General features: G+C 44.7%; 2 protein-coding genes across 3 annotated transcripts in view; one reads left to right on the top strand and one right to left on the bottom strand.

Moving 5' to 3' along the window:
* The window catches only part of SEPTIN8 (septin 8), a 34,539-nt gene extending 28,906 nt beyond the window's left edge, over nt 1-5,633 (top strand). Inside the window, exon 10 of one of the 2 annotated variants that reach the window (XM_064388137.1) lies at nt 4,746-5,633. In XM_064388137.1, the coding sequence (XP_064244207.1) occupies nt 4,746-4,800 (55 nt within the window). In that variant the 3' untranslated portion in view covers nt 4,801-5,633. Of the gene's footprint in view, nt 1-388; nt 3,172-4,745 lie in introns of those variants that run through there. The other variant, XM_064388138.1, reaches the window with a different exon arrangement.
* A 146-nt stretch (nt 5,634-5,779) lies between these two features.
* Nucleotides 5,780-15,746, bottom strand: LOC135280383 (cyclin-I2-like; the record flags this gene model as incomplete). The annotated part of the gene is given in 5 exon segments (XM_064388222.1): nt 5,780-11,170; nt 12,182-12,322; nt 13,407-13,478; nt 14,415-14,550; nt 15,685-15,746. Coding segments are annotated over 5 exon segments (939 nt in total), but the record flags the coding sequence as incomplete, so codon positions are not given.
* Between the last annotated feature and the right edge of the window lie 3,018 nt (nt 15,747-18,764).

Here is an 18,764-nt window from a genome sequence, read left to right as displayed (position 1 = left end):
TGGATTGGGGTACTTCTTGGTTTTTTTCTTTTCAAACCTGTGAGACAGCTCAAAATACAGGGGTTTGGGATTTCTGCTCAAGTGAAATATTTAGGAGAGGTAGTTGAACTCTTTATCATCTCCTGGTTCAAGGCAGTGTTCTTGGTAGCTTTAATAAGTAAAAAACTGTGATAGAAAAATTGTAGAAGTTGGGGGAAAGAGAAGAATGTTTGTGGTGCTGAGCAGGTTGTGCCAGGCTGCTCTCACCTGAAGCCTTCAGCTGCCCCAGCAGTGTTTGTCCTCCTCCTCCTTTTTTGTTTTAACATACTTCACCACACTTCGCTTTTGTTTGATTTTGTTTGATTTTCATAACTGTAATTCATGCTTTTTTATGTTTTGTTTCTTTCAGTTAATCACACACAGACTTTCAGGCCAAGAGGGGACTTGGTGCTTTCATGTGTTAAGTTGCTTGAGTTTCCCACCCTGAGTGACCCTTCTCATAACATTGTGTGAGTGGACCAAAGTGACAGAGAATGAGCATCTCCGCTGGTTGCAGTGTCCCGACCTGCTGTTTTCTTTTCAGAATTGTCAGGAGGTTTGCAGGAAGTAACCTTACATGTACATTTTGTTAAACAAAGCCAACTAATCCCTCAAGTAAGATGTTTTGTTCTAAACCCAGTGACTGAGCAGCCGTGTGTGAAGTGACCTGACTGAACTCGTCTTACCACCAGCTAAATAATTGCTTTCTGCATTTTTTTTTAATTGGCCAAGGTAACTGCTGGAGGCTCATTGACCTCCCCTGTACATGCACAGTGAGAAGAGTGGTCTGAAGAATGCTAAAATGTTTGTTTTTCTAACAAAATTCTCAAATAGTTTTTAGAATGGGTGGAAAAACACAACATTTAGGCTTTCTGCAGGAATCTTAGTCAGAGTAACCCTCATTCCAGTAATTCTGCATTAATTCCTGAATTACTCTAAACACTATCTACATCATTTATAATTATATATATATATATATATATATAAGGAGAGAGAGAGTGGTTAATAAAATTTATGGGACAATGTTTTGAATTTTCTTTACTGCTAAAGTAGAACATTTATAGAGAGATTTTTCATAAGAGTTTGTTGTACAAAGTGGAACTACAGGATTTGTGTAACATTTCAGTTGTCACTTACCAATGTATTTACTGTTGTGGAAACTATTTAAGCCAACATCTTTACTTTTACTTTTTAACCTTAAACCTAATATGTGCCTAATAAGGAGAATCCCCTGCTCCTGAGCTGTGCACTGTATTTATGCTGACAGGCTCTGTCCCTCTTAGAAGGTGCTTCTTTTGGCACCTCCTCATGCCTAGAAATCACAGCCTGGTTTTCCTGGGCAACTGAGCTTAGAGGAATAATTGGGATCAATATTAATTTTTTCCACTCAAACCATTTTGTGAATAGGCAGGGCAATAGCTGAACAGAGAGTTACTAGCTGTGTTGTCATGGAAAAACAGTTGGACCCAATTCCATCCATCCATCAGATCCTAGGCTAGATGAAAGGAAATATATTAACCCTCACATAGTGTCTTTAGAGTTTATAAAAACACTGGCTGGCTAAGTGTTAGTTGTGAGTGTGTGAGTTTTTATTTAGTTATTAATGTTACAGGATTTTTCTGATATGTTTTTTGTTAAAGACTTGTTTTAAGCTGTCAGCAAATTCCTGATGTGCCGTGCAGAAGGAGAGGCAGGGCCTGGGTCTGAGCTGTCACAGGGCAGCATTTTGCTGGATTCTGAGGTTCTTTAACTGTCATATTCCATTAAAGCAGCTTTTTTTTTCCCCTTTCTAAATACATGCTCAGGTATTAAACTATTTTGCAATGGACATTGGCCTTTTCTGTGGATATACTGACAGTGCTGCTTCATGCTTGTAGAAGAACCTCACAAAGATCTCACTGGTACCTTTTAGAGCAGGCTTTTGTTGAAAAAAATAAAATTCTGCACTTGTTGGGAGTCTGCTGAAAGCTGGACATTTAATTTTTAAGGCTGTGCCTCCAGGTTAGATGTATTTTAAAGAGTAACTATCAAATGTTAGGAGGGTTAGTGTGGTTTTCTCAAACACATACAAGGAACCCAACCTTCTGTTATATGCAGGACAATTCCACCTCACCTCTGACTACAGACCAGTCATGTAGCAGATTATTTTTTATTGATCTTTTGCTAATGGGAGAAACTGTGGTTTGGCACTAATTGCCTGAGCAGGCCATGCTCTGTGGTTCATTGTTTTGCTTCCCAAGGCCAGTGCTGGGATGAGGCAGTGACTGGTGGTACTGGGGTGCTCCCAGCTGCCTCGCCCGTGTTCCCAGGCAGCAGTTCTCTCCTGATCTCGTGCTGCAGCCAGCAACATCTATGCAAACAATTTCTCTCTGCCCTGGCTCATCAGAGATTAATTATTTTTTCCTAGAATGACAGGTAGTTAAAAATATTATTGTAAAAAATAGAAAAAAATCTTCAAATCCATGGGCATTGTGGAGAAATTTACAACATTTTCTGAAGAAGACATTCAGAATGTATGTAACAATATTTTCATGATGATGATTATTATATTACTTTGACTTTGTCACAGACATCCTTTGTCCTTGCAGTTGCTTCTTCAACATCATAATCTCCCCAAGTGGACTCAGTCATATTTTTTTTCCCAAGTACTTGTTTTTTCCTTTTGGCTGAGACAATATTTAAGTATTGTGGTAGGTAGTTCTGTGTCTTGCTTTTATTTAACAAATTACAAATACATTGTGATGCTGATCTCACCCAGTCTGAAGACTTAAAATCTTGTAGGCTAGAAAAAGTGAAAGAAATACCCTTCAGAAATTATTGAAACCATCCAGTTACACATCTTTCAGCTGTTTTATATATTTATCTGTAAAAGATTGGTATTAATGGGAAAAACTGTCCATTTTTTTATCATTTAAACGTTTACCGTCCTGTATGTTGTCTGCTTTCTAAATTAAACTGTGTTTTGTGGGTCTCTGGGGGTTGTGCCCAGGGGTGTGGAGGGGGTGGTTTGGAGCCCTCTGGGACCTGCTGCATCCCTTTGCTTTGTCATTCCCAGCGTGTTGGGGTTCATGGTTTGTTTTGGTTTTTTTTCTTTCTTTTCTTTCCACTCACTTTGTACTTTTTTTCTTTTATTAAATCTCACATGTATTTTGAGTTTTTGTGGTGTCGTTTATTTAGTGGTGCATTTTCCGTGCAATCTAGTTATTTTCTGTATTATCTGTCACAACAATAGTGTGTTATGATTGCAAGCTTACCACTCACAGGCTGTCTTATGACTATTTGGGACATTCAAGAATATAATTAGCTAATTAATTAACAACTAGGTAATTATAGAGTATGCAGAAATGTACTTTCTATGTAGTCTGGGGAGAAATTCTTAGGTATTAATCCAAAAGCTATCAGTGTTTGGGCAGAAGGAGCTTTGAGGCTTGTTGGTACATCTCCTTTGAGATCTGGTGACTGAGCAGGGGATGTACCAGCAGCTTTGCTGATTTCCTGGTGCCCAAAGAGGTGATTTAAAGGTAGGGTGAGAATGGAGCAGAGGTGGAGAGGTTTCCTGGTGGTGCATGCAAAGCTGTGTTCCTTGTCTGGAGAAGGACATTATACACTTGGGTCAAAGTAAAGCACAGCTTTAGTTTGGTGCTCTGCTGTCAGAGAGCTGCTGAAGCTTTACCCAAAGGTTTGTTCTCAGGTCTGTTCTGGGCCATTGCTACATTCCAAGTTCTATTCACTCAGCTTTGGGTCCTTCTGGGGTTTCTTTGGTATTGGACTGAGATCAGTGCTGCACTTCAGACACTGCCAGCTGGAGTTTGGCTGATGCACAGTGTTTGCTCTAGCAGTGCTTCTGGTGGGAGGTTTTTCTGCACCCCCAGCTTGAAGAACAAAACCAGGCTGGTGATCCTGGCTGCCTCTTCAAGCTCTTTAGGAATATGCAGCTGGAAAGTTTTTAGGCAAAAGCTTTAGTGGGGAATTACCAGTGGATACCAAGTGGTTTGTATGAAATGTTTACATCCTTTTCCATCCCAATACATTTTAAAGCCAAATCTGGGAGCCCAGAGAGCAGCACGTGCATTCAGGGTTCAGGGAACTGAAGGTGGTGGAGCAGCTGGTGCTTTTACAGGTGGGCCACCTGGTGATTCAGATGATGTGCACTGGCAAGTGTCTTCCCAGAGGAGCAGTGTTAAGAGCATTCATTAATACTTGTGCAGAGCTCCTAGAGATGCTCTGAGGAGGAGGAGAAATGCATGGTTTGTTAGAGAAGCAGTGAGGTGGGTGCTGCCTGTGCTTTGCCCCAAGGCCCTGGGACATGACATGATGGCACTTTCCTTCAGGAGACAGCCCCACAAACCCAGTCTTGTCCTCAGCTGCTCCCTCTGGAGAACTCTGCAGCTGTGAGGGGTGGAATGGGGCAAGGACCCTGCAAAGCCACTGCTCTGTCTGTGTGGGCTGGTTGGCTGCTCCTGCAGGTCTCCATCACCTGGGATTTCTCGTGTTCCATCAGCAGTCGTTTCTCATTTCCATCAGCAGTCTTTTCATTAAAATTTTACATCAATCCTTTGATTGCCAGTTCCAAACAAGATGTTGGCAGCTGTGAGAGCTTCTCCAGGTTGCAATGGGTTAAACTCAAATGTCTGTACAATAGATTGCTGCTTTGACCTTTCATGTTGTCTTTACTTAATGTAAATAACTGAAACTTAAACACTGATTCTCTTTTGTTCTTTCTATAGCTTCTTTAGTCTTCCCAGTGCGTACTCCATAACAACAGGAAGATATGTTAATTAGAAGATTTATTAAGGCCAAAACATCTCATGCAGAAGAAATTAATTGGTGCTTACACCTTTAAGCTTGCAATATATTGCACAGAAGAGAATATGTAGCAAGGACTAAAATTCACCGTGTCTTTTGATGGGGAAAAGTTTGCTTAATCAGGTTTCTTGGTAAAGTTGAAATCCAAGATACTTGCCAAAAGGTAAACTGCTAATTCATGCTGCTGCACAGCTGGCACTAAATCCAGAATGCTTATTTTGGGGCTCTTAGCCCAAGGGGGTTAACACCGACTGACTCCAGAGGTGAGGGACAAAGCTGGGGTAGTGTGAGGAGCTTTCAGCTTTGCTGCTCGAGCTGCTGCCATAACAGGGTCCTGCAGGTCCTCTCCTCAGTCTGGTTTTGGGGTGTAACTGGGGAACCTGATGTCCCTAACCTGACATCCCTAATCTTTCAGCTGAATTCTGACCTGTCATAACAATAACTCTTCTGTGCAGCTTGCTTCTGTATACTTACAGGTTTTATAACCAAAACACTCCAACCTTCATCTCTTATTTTTCTGAGGGCTGCACGTGGTGCCTCACACAGTAACCCCTTCCCCAGAGCTCCCTGCCCACCTCCCATCTGCTGCTTTGGGGCCAGGTAACCCTGCCTGGCCAGCCCAGGCTCTGCTCGTCCTGCTGGGATGTGATGGGTGAGAAGGGAACCATGTTAAAGCACAGCTAAATGTTATTTATTAATGGAGGAGAAACGGTTTAAAGCTGGAGATTCAGTGTTCCTGGTGTAAGTTCTGTGTTTGTAACAGACTGACTTCCCCTTACACAAACACTTTTCTTTAAAAAAAGGAAAGGGGAAAAACAAAGTGTGATGTCTGTGCCCCAGTAACTTCACACAGGAACAGGGAGAGGCCCCAGTTTATCTTTGTTTTAAACAACCTTGTAAATGAACCTCAGGAATGACCTGTACCAAAGCTGGGTTTAATAAAAACAAAACTGACTTGTTTAACAAACATCTGTTAAAACCATGGTTTGTACACCAGGTATAACCAGAACGATGTCCTCTGTCCCTCTGTGATCCCAGTTTCCCCTCATTAACGCCGTTGCCCTCTGATTAAAGTGTGATGTCCCCTGTGCACTCTGATGTCTTGGCAGCTCCCTCCCTTTTTCCCGACTGCAGCTTTCCCCAGTGCCCCGAGGCTGGGAGGGTAGGAGTGCCCAAAAGCCAGTCTTTGGCAGGAGGGCTGAAAAAGTCTCACCCTGTGCCCCTGCCTCATGCTGGTGGTGACCACAGTGGGACAAAGGCTGAGAAGGGGCAGTGTGGCTGTGTGACAGGCGCCCTCCAAGGCTCCCAGGGAGGACACAGTGTCTGTAACCCCCAAGAGAAGAGAGGATGGTGTGGAGGTACTGACTGCCCCAGGCACTAAGAGCCTGGCCCTAGGGTGTGTGACAAGTGACAGTCTAAACCCTCTGGATGCCCTTAGCCTAAGCCAGAACTGGGAAACAGATTGCAGCTGTAGCAGGTATGTGGCCTGAAAGGGACTCAACTGGACAGGTGGAGAAGCTGTGGAGACTGCTGCCACTGCAGGCATGAGGGGTGGAACCCCACGACAAACATGTTCACCCCATGTTCTTCACCCCTGCCTGTCCCTGCTGCCACAGTGGCAGGGATGTGGCACCACTTGTGCCAGGGGAAGTGGGACCAGGTGGGAAGCACCAGGGTCTGACTCAGCTGTGGCTTGGGGGCCACGAGTTCTGAGCTGGAAGTCTGCTTAGGGGGACTCTGTCTGTCCTCACGTCTGTGGTGCCCTGCATGGAATGTGGGAAAGCTGAAGCTGTGTGTGACCATCAGCCTGAGCTATGGTACAGCCTCTGCTGCTGCTTTGAGGGCTCTTTTAAACTTGCTTGTGTTCTTTTTTGAGGCTGCCACTCTAATTCCTTTGGCAAAGCTTTCATCCTGCTTGGAGCTTTTGTCAAGTTAGATTCCCAGCAGGATAGGTGAATTGGGAATAGAAGCTTTCTGTTCTTTTTCCAAATTGCTCAGATTTGATTAAGTTCTGTTTGTCACGACCATAGTTCAGTCACCAGGGGGATTCCAGTTGCACATCTTGCTGAGGAGGAATGGGAGGGGGCTCTGAGAACTGCCAGAAGTTAATGCATCTCTCCATCTCAGTGCACTTTTCTGCTTTCCTAAAGAATTGAACTGTAAGTACTGCTCAAATTCAATTTAACACAACAAAGTCAATTAGCAGGAGAAAAAAACCAACTGCATAGCTGCAATGCCACAAATGAGGTATAACTATTGCATTATGCTTCCTTTCCAGTTTTCTTGTCTCTTGGTCAGTTCTCTGACCACAGGAGTTTATTTGTGCAACTGTGTAAATGAACTCTTCTCCTAGGTCATCACACACCCTCCACAATTAGTGACAGTGAGTCAGGTTTATTGTCAGAAACACCCCAGTGAGTGCTGTCCTGGAATGGGGCAGCTCCCTCCTCACCTGCAGGGGATCCTGGTGACTGCATGAGCTGTGACATGGCTCCTTTAGCTGGGGGTTATGAATGGGGGACATTGTGGTGGATGGGAGGATCTGAAATGCTTTGCTGTTTCTGTAGGTGGTTTAAAACAGCCACAGAAAACAGTTGTCTGTGTGCTTACCATAGGGGATTTCAGGTGTAATTGCAGCTTTGTTTACAAGGTGGTGGTAGCTTCAGGCATCTGGAAATCTGGTCTGAATTGAGGCAACAACAAGAAGAGTCTGGGTTTGAGAGGTATGCCTCACCTGGGCTGAGGTCCCCCAAGGGAAGGGACCTTACCAGGTCAGAGCTCTTTGAAAATACTCCATAAGCATTCTCTGTAGTTTTTCTGGGAGTGAATATTCCCCAAAACAACAGAGCTAGCCATAACCACATCAGACCTGTGCCAGCACTCTGAATCTGGCACATTTTCACCAGTAACTGGTGTGTAGCAAATGGGATCTGCAGTGGTGAGTTGAGCTGCAGCTGGAATAAACTTGTGTTGTACACACAGTCCAAACAGGTAGGCACACAGGTAAGCTGTCATCCTCTCTGAAACTCAGTGGGCAAAGTAATTATTGTTGACACTGCTGTGTGTGGGGAGTGTTCATCTTGTCACTCATTACTTGTCCAGGCAGGGAGGGGAAAGGTGTTAAAGCTTCTGACCCTGTTCTGTGAGAAAAAAAAAAAAAGAGAATTGGTGCTATTCTCACTATCCAAAAAGCTCCTTCTGTGGCAAGAATGGTCCTGTGCAAGAGCAGCTCCTTCCTGTACCTGGTAGCTCATTCTCTGGGGAGGAAGCTCCATTCTGAGCAATGGCAGAATGAAAAGGTAAGTGACAATTTTAGCCTGTTGGAGCCAAGACAGAAGTATTTGTTCCTTCGTGGTAACTACAGTGCTGGAATAGGTGTGTGGCAGGGAGCTGTGCTGCCAGAGAAGCAGCAGTGTGTTCTGGGAGCACAGGCAGGCTCCAGGTGAACTGTTCCTATCCCAGTGTGGCATCTTGCACCCTGACTGGGAACACAGAGCCCTGGAGGGCCTTCCAGCACTGCTTTTATCTTTTAGAATTAACCCCTGTTAATGTATACTTTTGCATGTTGATCATAGAGATCCGCAGAGATTTTGAAAAGCAGGTTTGTTCATGGGTTTTAACACATCATCCAGCTGCAGGCAGGAACTGTATCCATAGGCTCACAGCTGGGGGGGGAAAACACCAGGTTAGGATTGTTGTGGTGTAGAGTTACAGCATGTTAATTACTGTGTGCAGAACTCTGCTGCTGGCATTTCCACGGGTACACACAGCTGGTGACAATGCTTGGGATAGGACAAAGGGATGGGAGGGAAGCAGAGCCCATCACACAGCCCAGATTTCTGCAGGGATTGGTGTGGGCATCACCTTTCAGCTGGGCTATTCCAGGGTCACAGCGAACAGGCAGACCAAGCTGATATTTTATTTAGTGGAAACTATAAAAGACAACTCACCTCCTTCCAAAAGCCAGGCAGTCAACTCGCAGCTTGTGAGGGAAAAGGAAGGCACTGCTCAGGAGGAGGGAAAACCCTGCCATTAAATGAGAACCTTCCCTGTGGTAGCATAAATAAATATCATGTTCCAAGCATGCTGCTGCCTGACCCCTGAGTATGTGGGGACCTCACAAACCTCATGTGGTCTAAACCAGCCCCAAGTCCTGCTCCTGCAGCATCCCAGGCCTGGGCAGGGCCCCCTCTCAGCACAGCATCCACAGCTTGAGGTAGCTTTGACCTGGCTCAAGGGAGTTCTGTGGCTTTCACTGCTGGTTCAAGTCACGTCTGTTCACACAGGTTATTTGCACTAAGTCTCCATTACTGGATGTTACAGGAACACTTTGGGGCTTCCTTTGTTTCAAGAGCTGCATGGCTTTCTCCCTGCACACACAGAGCTCACTCTGGAAAATTTAACACTTGAGAAAGTGTGAACAGCTGCTCAGCACATCAGTCCTGCATGGCTGGTGCAGGAATTCCTCTCCTACAAGATAAGATAATGAAGAAAAGGAGAAGGCCAGAAATGTTCTTTTTGCACTGATGAGTTCTGCAGTTACACAGCGTTGTCTCCTCGTTCCTGTCCCATCTCTGTCTCCAAGTTATTTATCCCATGTCATTGCTCAGTATTGAGCCTGTGCCAGTCCATATGAACCCTGCTCCTGTTCTGTGATAGGATGGCAGGCATGGTGCTGTTACCCATCCCCTACTGGCTGAATTATACCCTCAAACTAGGGAAACAATCACCTAAAAATGCCTATTGTTTAAAACAAAACCACTAATTTTGAAAGGATTTGTGAAGCTGGTTTTTAAAAGTGCAAGACTGGTTTCATCTGACCTTTGTAAAACAACTTTGCTATGAAGATTAAGCAATTTGTAAGAAATAATGTGGTTGTAGTGGTGGAGGGGAATTATTAAAGGCATTTTATTTTTTCTAGTCTGGTAAAACAGAATAAATTTTAAAAGTCCTGACCAGCACATGGTCAGGTGAGAGCTCAAGGCAATGGTGATTGCAGACAAGAAGTGATTTCCCACATTTCATAGGAACTGTGATAGAGTCTGTAATGGCTTAACCAGGAAAAAGCCCAGATCCCAGAGCCCTGGATTACAAGGTAAGGTCTTAAGGAAAACTGGGGTTTTGATTCAAGCTTCTCAGTGCTGAATCAAAACCTTGGTTCCATCTGAGATCTCTTGCAGAGGCAGCAGTGGGGGCTGCCCATTCCTCGACAGCAGCTCCTGTTCAGCTCCCATGGGCAGAGCCAGATTAGCTCTAATGAGGGAACAATGGTATGAGCTGGATGAAAGGCTCAATCTGTCAAACTTCATCATGGCAGTTTTAAAAATAAACTCTGAGGCATTTGGTGCTCCATGAAGTTTGTAGCTGCCTGCCAACTGGATCCCTGGGTTGCAGGACTGTGACCAAGTCCCTCCCCTCCCCAGCTTTCTGTCTTTACGTAATCTTAAAACTGAGGGGTACCACATACTGCTTAGGAAGGACATAAAAAATGGACTGATAATACCAAGTGTCTTTGTCCTCTGAGAAGCACAGTGCCACTTTTGCCCTGTTATTTTGGCTGTTCTGTTTGCTGGGACCTGCTGGTCTGAAATATGGGTGGATGGCAAACTGATAGCCTGGGTGTTTAGCCTTCTAAGTGTGCTCTCTTAGAAGGCATGTATTTTATGAAAATGGGGAAAAGCTTTTTTCTTTAAAAAAAAAAAAGAGCTTGTCTTAAATCATTAGAAGTCAAGCTGGATTGTATTTTTAGAGCTATGTGATTGTACCTAAAAGTTTCCTCAGTTCAGAGGGAGGAAACTGGGCAGATTTCTAGGTGCTCTCAGATTCTCCCATCATGAGAGAATTTCTCCTGGCTCAGGATGCAGGCAGCAATCTCTGGCCAAGAATTTGGAACCATCCCTTCCCTGCCAAAGGGATGTCCCTCTCCCCAGTCCCAGCCCTGAACTGCACTTTTGTTCCCTTTTGTTAGTACCAGCAAGGTCTGTGGCAGAGGCAGGACAAGGACACAAGTCTCAGGAGCTGCTGAAGTGCAATATTGGCTGTAAATACACATGGCTTTATTCTTTATCATGTCCTGCCTCCAGGATTTGTGACCAAAGGCCGTTTTGCTTCCTACCTGTGCTTTTTTTAGCAGATCAGTAATAACAGGAAGCCAACCAGGAGTCTGCCTCTCCAGCTCCAAGGTGATGATCACCAAAGCCCACGTGGAGCCCTTAAACTGCACAAGTTGGTGGCAGGCCATACAGTGCTGCAGCTGCTTGGTCAAGAGTGCAACGTGGAGGGAAGGATTCCTCTGAGGCAGTCTGGGTGGGAGATGGGGCCAGCTGGACATCACCATGGCATGGAACTGCAGAGAAGACAAAGTGTACATATATATATACACACATATATATATGAAAAGCAGAGGTTAGTGAAGTTTATATGTTTTCATGTCATCACCCAGAAGTACAGATGAATTTCATCTCATATCAGGAAACTTGAAGGCTTCCCCCACCTTTTTTTTTTGTGTTCGTACTTGCCAATCATTGAACTGTTTTTTGAGGTGATAATGAATGTACGAGGTCTATGTTTCCTAACGATTTCTGAGGTTTCTACATTATCCAGATTGCTGTCCAGGAGATTCAGTTCAGGACAGCAGCTCCAAATCCAGTAAAACCAGGAATACTGCACTCTGAATTCACCAAGGAAACAAGTACCTACAAAAGGCAGTTTTCACAATCAGCAGCCTAAAATGGCTTAATATTTGCACATAATCTTATAATAGGGATCCAGGATATGTTCATATCACATGAATTTTGCCTTACTAGTACATGATCATTTCTTGAAGACAAAGTTTAATTGTTTCTATTAAATCTTTAGTAATTGCAATGTGAACTAAGTGCCAGACCAGGGTAGTCTCATTGCATAAATGAATAATTAGTGGGATGAAAAGGAAAATGTTTTAAGAAAAGACCTATGTGGGAAATGTAGCAAAACTGACAGCTTTGTATGTACAGTATTAATAGAAAGGAAATAGTTAGAATTATTTTTGCAGCTTGTATTTAAAAAAAATAAAGAAGGCATATGGTTGTGCATTATGAGAATCTTTTTAATGTCCCTTCAGTTCTCCTTTAAAGATGAGAGTAAATTTTTTTTAGCAAAATAGAAGGTTTTAAATAGTAGAAAATTTAAAAAAAAATTTAAAATATAATTATTGTAATATTCTTTAAAAGGCTTGAAGATAGGTAGGAATAGGTAGTTTGCCAAGAATCTTGGGAAGGATGTGTGGGTGGGTGTGTGTGTGCATCTGTGTTTTTTAGTCTTATTTGATAAGGAGTTGTTTCTTTAAAGAAAAAACATTGCAAAACATAGTGCTTACAATGTTTAAGAAATCCATTGGTGTTTCTGTGTAAAGATCCCAGTGAAGCTTATCCAGTAGAATTCTTTCCATTCTCAAGATCTCGGCTGGAGAGTGTTTACATCTGCTCTGCACCACTAGCGTCTGCACTGATGGTATTACCTGTAAAAAAATTTTTAAAAATTAAAAAAAAAAAAAATAAAGAAACCAATGTCCTCTACAGTACTGTGTGCACTTCTCTGTATTGTGAGGGGATCTGACAAGTTTACACAAGTTTATGTTGAGCAGAATGCTCATTCAGGAGATCTCATCCTGGGTACTTCCCATCCTAATTAAAGAGTCCCTGCTCAGCCCAGGGCAGCTGCTGCAGGCCCAGCCCACAGTGAGAATGATGCCATGGGCCTCCCCAGTGGGGCATCAGTGATGCACCTGCCCTGCTATCACTAGTTTTCAGAGCAGGCTTCCTGTCAGCCTGTTTCACAAGGCCTGCTGTGGTTGTCTTGTTTCCTGTGGTCATTGACATAGTATTCTTTGTAGCTGAGAGGAAAAGAACAATAACATCAGTGTAACACCACCTAAGAAAGGCTGTGAAGAAGATTTCACTACCACAGTGGCTGTTTGAAGAGATGTGTATGTCTGGCTCCAGCTCCTGGCTTTCCTCTTTTGCAAAGCAGAAGGAAGGAAAGAGGAGGAATGCAATCTGAAATGCTTTTAGCTAACGCTTGTAAATGCCTGCAGAAGTCTATCACTGCATTTTGCCTTGAGAGCTATCCTGTGTAATTTCTCACTGGCTGCTGACTTTACTTTCTCATCTTGAGGTGCAGACATGAGTCAGTTCCTCACAGGGTTCAGAAGCCAGTTTTGGCTCCGAGCAAACTCATCTATTTAAATCTTCCTCTGAAGAGCCTCTGCTCTTCACACTGCTGTGCCCTCCCAGGAGCTCCAGCATGGGAATTACAGCCCTCTGATGGGCATCTTGACTGTCCCCTCAGACTAGCTCTGCTGTGAGCCAGGGATTCTGAAAAGAGGAGAGAGTCTTGGGGACAGGACAGAAACACATCCATGACATAAACAAAAACAAAAGGTCACAATTCTTTGGAGCAACAGTGAAACAGGACTGAAAATGCTACTCTCACTTTAGAACTACTTAGGGTAAACAAATTAACACTTTTTCATCATGTCCAAGTTGTTGAAAGACCTGGAAATATGAACAATTTTTAGTGTGTTTAAAATGAAACATACAGACCTCATCTTCATTGGTTTTTGCTGCAAGGACAAGGCAGGAAATTGCAATGCACTGCAGATATTTTAATTGGGCCTGAAGGGAGAAGAAGAAGAAAACACTGAGTAAAGAAGATAAGAGTCCTGGGGGAAATAATTGTCATTCATACATACAGAAGTTTCAAACTTTCATTTAAGTTACAGTTGCTTCTGAATTAGTTTAGCTACAGAAGCTGGAAATAGAACAAAGAAATTCAAAGTGAAGCAGAATAAATCCTCTTATAGGTGCCATTTTTATTCATGTCTCTCACAACTTTTAGACTCTGAAATATCACAGTATTTACACTGCAATGTTGCTCTTCACTTTCAGATATTGGTTCAGATTGGACTTCAGGAAGAATTTCTTCCTGGAAATGGTTATTAAATATTGGAACAGGCTGCCAAGGGAGCTGGGAGAGTCAGAATCCCTGGGGGTGTTCAAGAAATAACTAGATGTAGCACTTAGTACTGTGGTTTAGTTGAGAGGGTGGTGATCACTCAAATGCTGGACTTGATCTTAGAGGCCTTTTCCAACCTTAATGATTCTGTGATTCTATATGCCAGTATCAACCTAAATAGAATGGGGAGCTGCAAGGCTCAGCTCAACTCCTACCTTTGCTGTAGCTTCAGTGACAGAAAAGCTCAGCCCCACAGTTTAATTAAAAATAGTCTAAAACACAGAATATTAAAAGTGATAATGTGAATAATTTCTGTTTAGCAGAGAAAACCAGATGAGTTCTTTGTACTTACCACAGCAGTTGGACTAAGTTCATACAAACAATTCTAATGAGGTCAGTGGAACCTCATCAAACACCCAAGTTCATACATGTATGAGTATATATATATTTGCTTAATGGCCTTCCCCAGCAACGACCCTGACTGCTCCCTAAATCCTCTGCCAAACATCATCCCTGCTTTGTCTATAAACTGATTACATGCTCCTTACATTCCCAGTCAGTAATCTAGCCAGGGAAAAGCTGACAGAGATTTTTACCTTTCCTGATGCCAACAGAGCATTGAAGATTCTGGTGGCTAAGGTGAACGTTTATGGGTAAAACTGGAACTGGGAGCTGATTTCTGCAATCCAGAGAACTGCTTTTTTGTAACCTGACAGAGAGATATCTGTGCCCCGAGGGGAAGGAAAAGTTGGAAGAAAAATACAGTTACTGCTTTGATGATTTTGTTAACATATCTCCAAAGGAAGACTCAAATCTTTTTAAGTGCTCTAATTAGCATTTTAGATGGCTGGAGGCTTGAAATTAAGGAAGTTGTCAGCTGTGTCCACAGAGGGAGGGCAAGGGCACGTTCTGGAGCAGCTTAAAGCACATGTTCCACTCAGCCAGCCTCAACAGAGAAACTGAAGTCAGGAGTAGGTTTTTATTTAGTCTGCAAGAGTTTTAACAGCCCTTGGATTTGCTGAGTGTTTGGACCAGAGGCAGGTTTGTGACTCCCCAAAGGTACATGGCAAAATGTACTGAGTTTTCTTTCTTATATCTTATTTGAAGCTGCATTCAGTGAATGGGAGGACCATGGCTGCTGTGAGAATAGCACCCAGGAGCCATGGAACACACCTGAGCATTGTAGGAGGAGTAAAAAGGCCAAGCAGCTACACAGAACAGACAGGACTAAACACCAACTTCTTTAATAATACTCATCCCATTATCTGTTTCACTATTTTGCTTAATTCAGTAGTAAAAGTGCTAGATAAAAGTAGCATTTCTAGACTATTGCAAAGAAGAGACAAGGCTGTCAAGGCACTCCTGTGCATTCTTCCATGGTTCTGCTGCACTTACAGAGGCAGCCAAGTGAAACTGTTTTGCATGGTACACAGAGGCCACGGAGTCTTGCAGCTTCCTAAGGCAGCTTGGAATGGGGCTGGGTTTCTGTTAGGCCCCAGTGAATTCCATCTTCTCCCACCTTAACAGATGGAATTCACAGATAGTGCTGAACACAATTAATACGTCAAATTTATGGTTTTATCATCAATTGGCTGCTCTTACCTGTTCTACCATGTTATCCCAAACTATTTCACATTTCCCAAAACTACTTTTCTGACTGAGTCAGAGCAAAATTCAGAGCCCCTGGTTTATATAAGGCATCAATAAAGTGTAAAATGGGATAAATACAGATCCTCCTGCCCCTCCATTCCTTAAGCCTAGCCCATGAGGGAAGACTTTTGCATTCAGGTGTATCAGATGACATGACCAGCATTGCATCTTTGCAGGGTCCTTTAGGGAATTCCAAAGAGGACAGGGGAGGATACCTTTACGGTGAGATTCTGGAAAACTGGCACTTTCAAAATCCTGGCCTCTCTGGCTAAGGCATTTTCCAGAAAAAAAAAAAAAAAAAAAAAAAAGAAAAAAAAAAAAGGCAAGTCATGAGCTCTCTATATGTCCAGGACACTTCATGGCAGCTGTTTGAGTCAGTTTCCTGATGAGAGCCACTGACAAAAACAAACAAAATATAAAACAACATCCCAGCTCCTTGTACTAAGGATGATTTCCTCTTTTGATGCCTTTCCAGTGCTGAGAACTGAAGAGCAGCCACAGGACTTGTTTGCAGACAGAGCAATCCTGATATGCATTTTCCCTGGAAGTTCCTGATGAAAGAAAACACGTCAGATGGCTGAACGACAACACAGTCCAGCTTCTTCACTGCTGGGCTGTGTAATGGCTAGAGAAACCTTAGGTCAAGCACTCCACATTACTCCATTTTTCCTGTTTCACACATTTGGTTCTCCATTTGCTGAGCTATTACTCTGCAACCTGTCATCACCTGATTTCAAGTATCGGGCAAATAGAGGCTTATGGTTTCCATAAAAAGGCTCAAAGTTGACTGTTCTTAGGAGGTTTATGAATTCCCAATTAAAAGTTTTGCTCAGAGCAGTTTAATCTTTGGAGATACCACTTTGGAAATCCCACTCTCCAGACTAAGGACAGTATTTACAGGAAATAAACATCTCTGAATCACCAAGTGAATGAGAGCATCCAGCCTGAAACTATTTCAAGGCTTACATTTTGGTGTCTCTTTAACAACAGAAAAGAGATGTTACTAGATATAAAATTCCTGCTTTTCTTTCCAAGGAGTGATGAATGTGGGCTTCCTCACAGTTTTTTTCTGGAAGCTCACACCATTATCTCTGCAGTTCCATTTAAAAACCCAAAGTGACGTGAATCCTCTGGAAACTGCTCTACATTTCTAAAGCTGGAGCTCTGTGAGGTTTCCCTGGAAGCAGGAACCACATGTGACTAACTTCGGCTGCCACTGGATGTCAGAGCGTCCAAAGCCGGACCGTCTCACAGAGGGAGAGCTGGCAATGATTTATCTGACCGGTTTGATGCACGGAGAAGTTTACTCTTGCGTAGCTGGGGGGGAATAATAATTAAAATCTCGCCCTCCCTGTGGCTAGTTTCGACTGTCCTTGAGGACGCCACCGAGCAGCTCCCGCACCGCCGGCGCTCAGGCAGCCCCTCCAGCCCTGCAGAGAGCCAAGGCGGCGATGGGGACCCCGTCCTGTCCCGTCCTGTCCTGTCCTGTCCTGTCCTGTCCTGTCCCGTCCTGTCCTGTCCTGTCCCGTCCCGTCCTGTCCTGCCCAGGCTGCCGGGCCCCTCCGCAGGATCTGCGGGGCACGGGCGGCTGCAGTGCCCAGCCCGTCTCCCGGGGTCCGCTGTCTGGCCCCTGTGGGTCTGTCCTACCTGTGCAGAGATCTTGTGCCAGGCAAAGCGGGATCCGGATGAAATTCTGCCGCGGTGATAAACGCTGTAACCTTCAGCACGGCCCCCAAATCCGCTTGCTCCTTTATCTGGCACCGGTTATTGCCTTGACAGATGTGCTGTCCTTCTCTTCGACTTGGCCCGCTCCAAAACATGCATTTGCTGCATCCACACAATCCCAGCACCTGCCAGGACCTATTTTCCAGTATCTTTTCTCTGTGTTTTTCATGGAGCATATGCATGCTAGTCCCCTCCCAGGGCTGGACCCCTCTGCCAGCATCCGTCTTTTCACACCACGTTTTCTTCCACCCAGGATCTCTCCATGTCGCAAAGCCACTCTCAGCTTTCCCCTCATATCCTGCACCCCTTTGTTTTCCTCCTGCAGCATTTCCTGTGGGAAGCTGGTTCCAATATTTTATGTTAAACGTTCCTCAGCTTTGCGTGCCTACACTTGACTCTCTGCTGTCTCACCAGCCCCTTGGGCTATACATTTTCTGGTGCTAAATTGTTAGTCCGTGAATCTGTGCGTGCAGCACAGCTCTGACTAACACCGCGGCAGAGTGTGAAGAGCAAGGAGGCTTGGCTGAATGGCTGGTGCTGAGGTTCCTGACTCACCTGGGCTGGGGAATGGCCCTGTCCTGTCATTACCCGTGTGCCCGGCCCTGGGACACCCCGGTCAGTCTGCTGGGCTCCCATCTGCCAGGTGCACAGCAGCTCTGTCCACATTCCTGCTGCTGCTTACACCCCTCTGGCAAAAACACAGCACGACCAAGGCACAGCCCTTGGTTTGTGTCCGTGCCTGGTGCTCGGTGCCGGGGATCCCGGGCCCCAGATCCACAGCAAAGGCAGGGAGGGGAGCAGTGGGACTGCAGCAAGGCTCTGTGACCTGCCAACAGGACTTGGGTGTGCAGGAAGAGCTGGGGGAAGCGAGACAAGTGTGATTCAGGGCAGCAGGTACTGGGGAAGCTATTCCTGGACCTCTCCTGTTCAGTAAAATTGACTCTTAAGGACATAGATTATGAAAGGACAAAGATATTGAAATAATTTAATCTAATTCATTTAAGTAACTGACACGTGGACAGTGTGATGTTGAAATGCTGGGAGTAGGAGAGGAGCAGGTGAGGCTGTGGAGGATCCCAGCAGTATGCTGTGAAACTTTACACTAAATGACAAATAACTTGGGAATGTTCTTCATTAGTGCAGGACTAACTGATTTATGTGCCACTTGGACTGTATTGCTTGTTTATATTTAAGTTATTCTGCAGTCCCTCTATTTCACCAGCAATTCAAAACGTTACACTCAGGAAAAGAAGGAGATGGACATTCTTTCCTGTGTGGAGAACGGGTTGGGGCTTGCAGCCCTGTCAGAGACTCAGAGCCCCCTTAGACCCCCGGGAGCCCTTCCAGAGCAGTGGAGCCTTGGCAGAGCTCTTCCAGGGCTCTGGAGCACCGTCAAACCGCTGGAGACCCCTCAGAGCCCGGTCACCCCTCACAGCCCGCCGGGGCTGTCCGCGCTGTCAGCCCGGTCAGCCCTCACAGCCCGGTCACCCCTCACAGCCCGCCGGGGCTGTCCGCGCTGTCAGCCCGGTCACCCCTCACAGCCCGGTCACCCCTCACAGCCCGCCGGGGCT

This window comes from Passer domesticus, chromosome 13 (assembly GCF_036417665.1).
Source record: "Passer domesticus isolate bPasDom1 chromosome 13, bPasDom1.hap1, whole genome shotgun sequence".
NCBI classification, from domain to species: domain Eukaryota; kingdom Metazoa; phylum Chordata; class Aves; order Passeriformes; family Passeridae; genus Passer; species Passer domesticus.
Note: the sequence above shows the minus strand (reverse complement) of the source record. Positions and strands in the feature narration are given on the sequence as shown.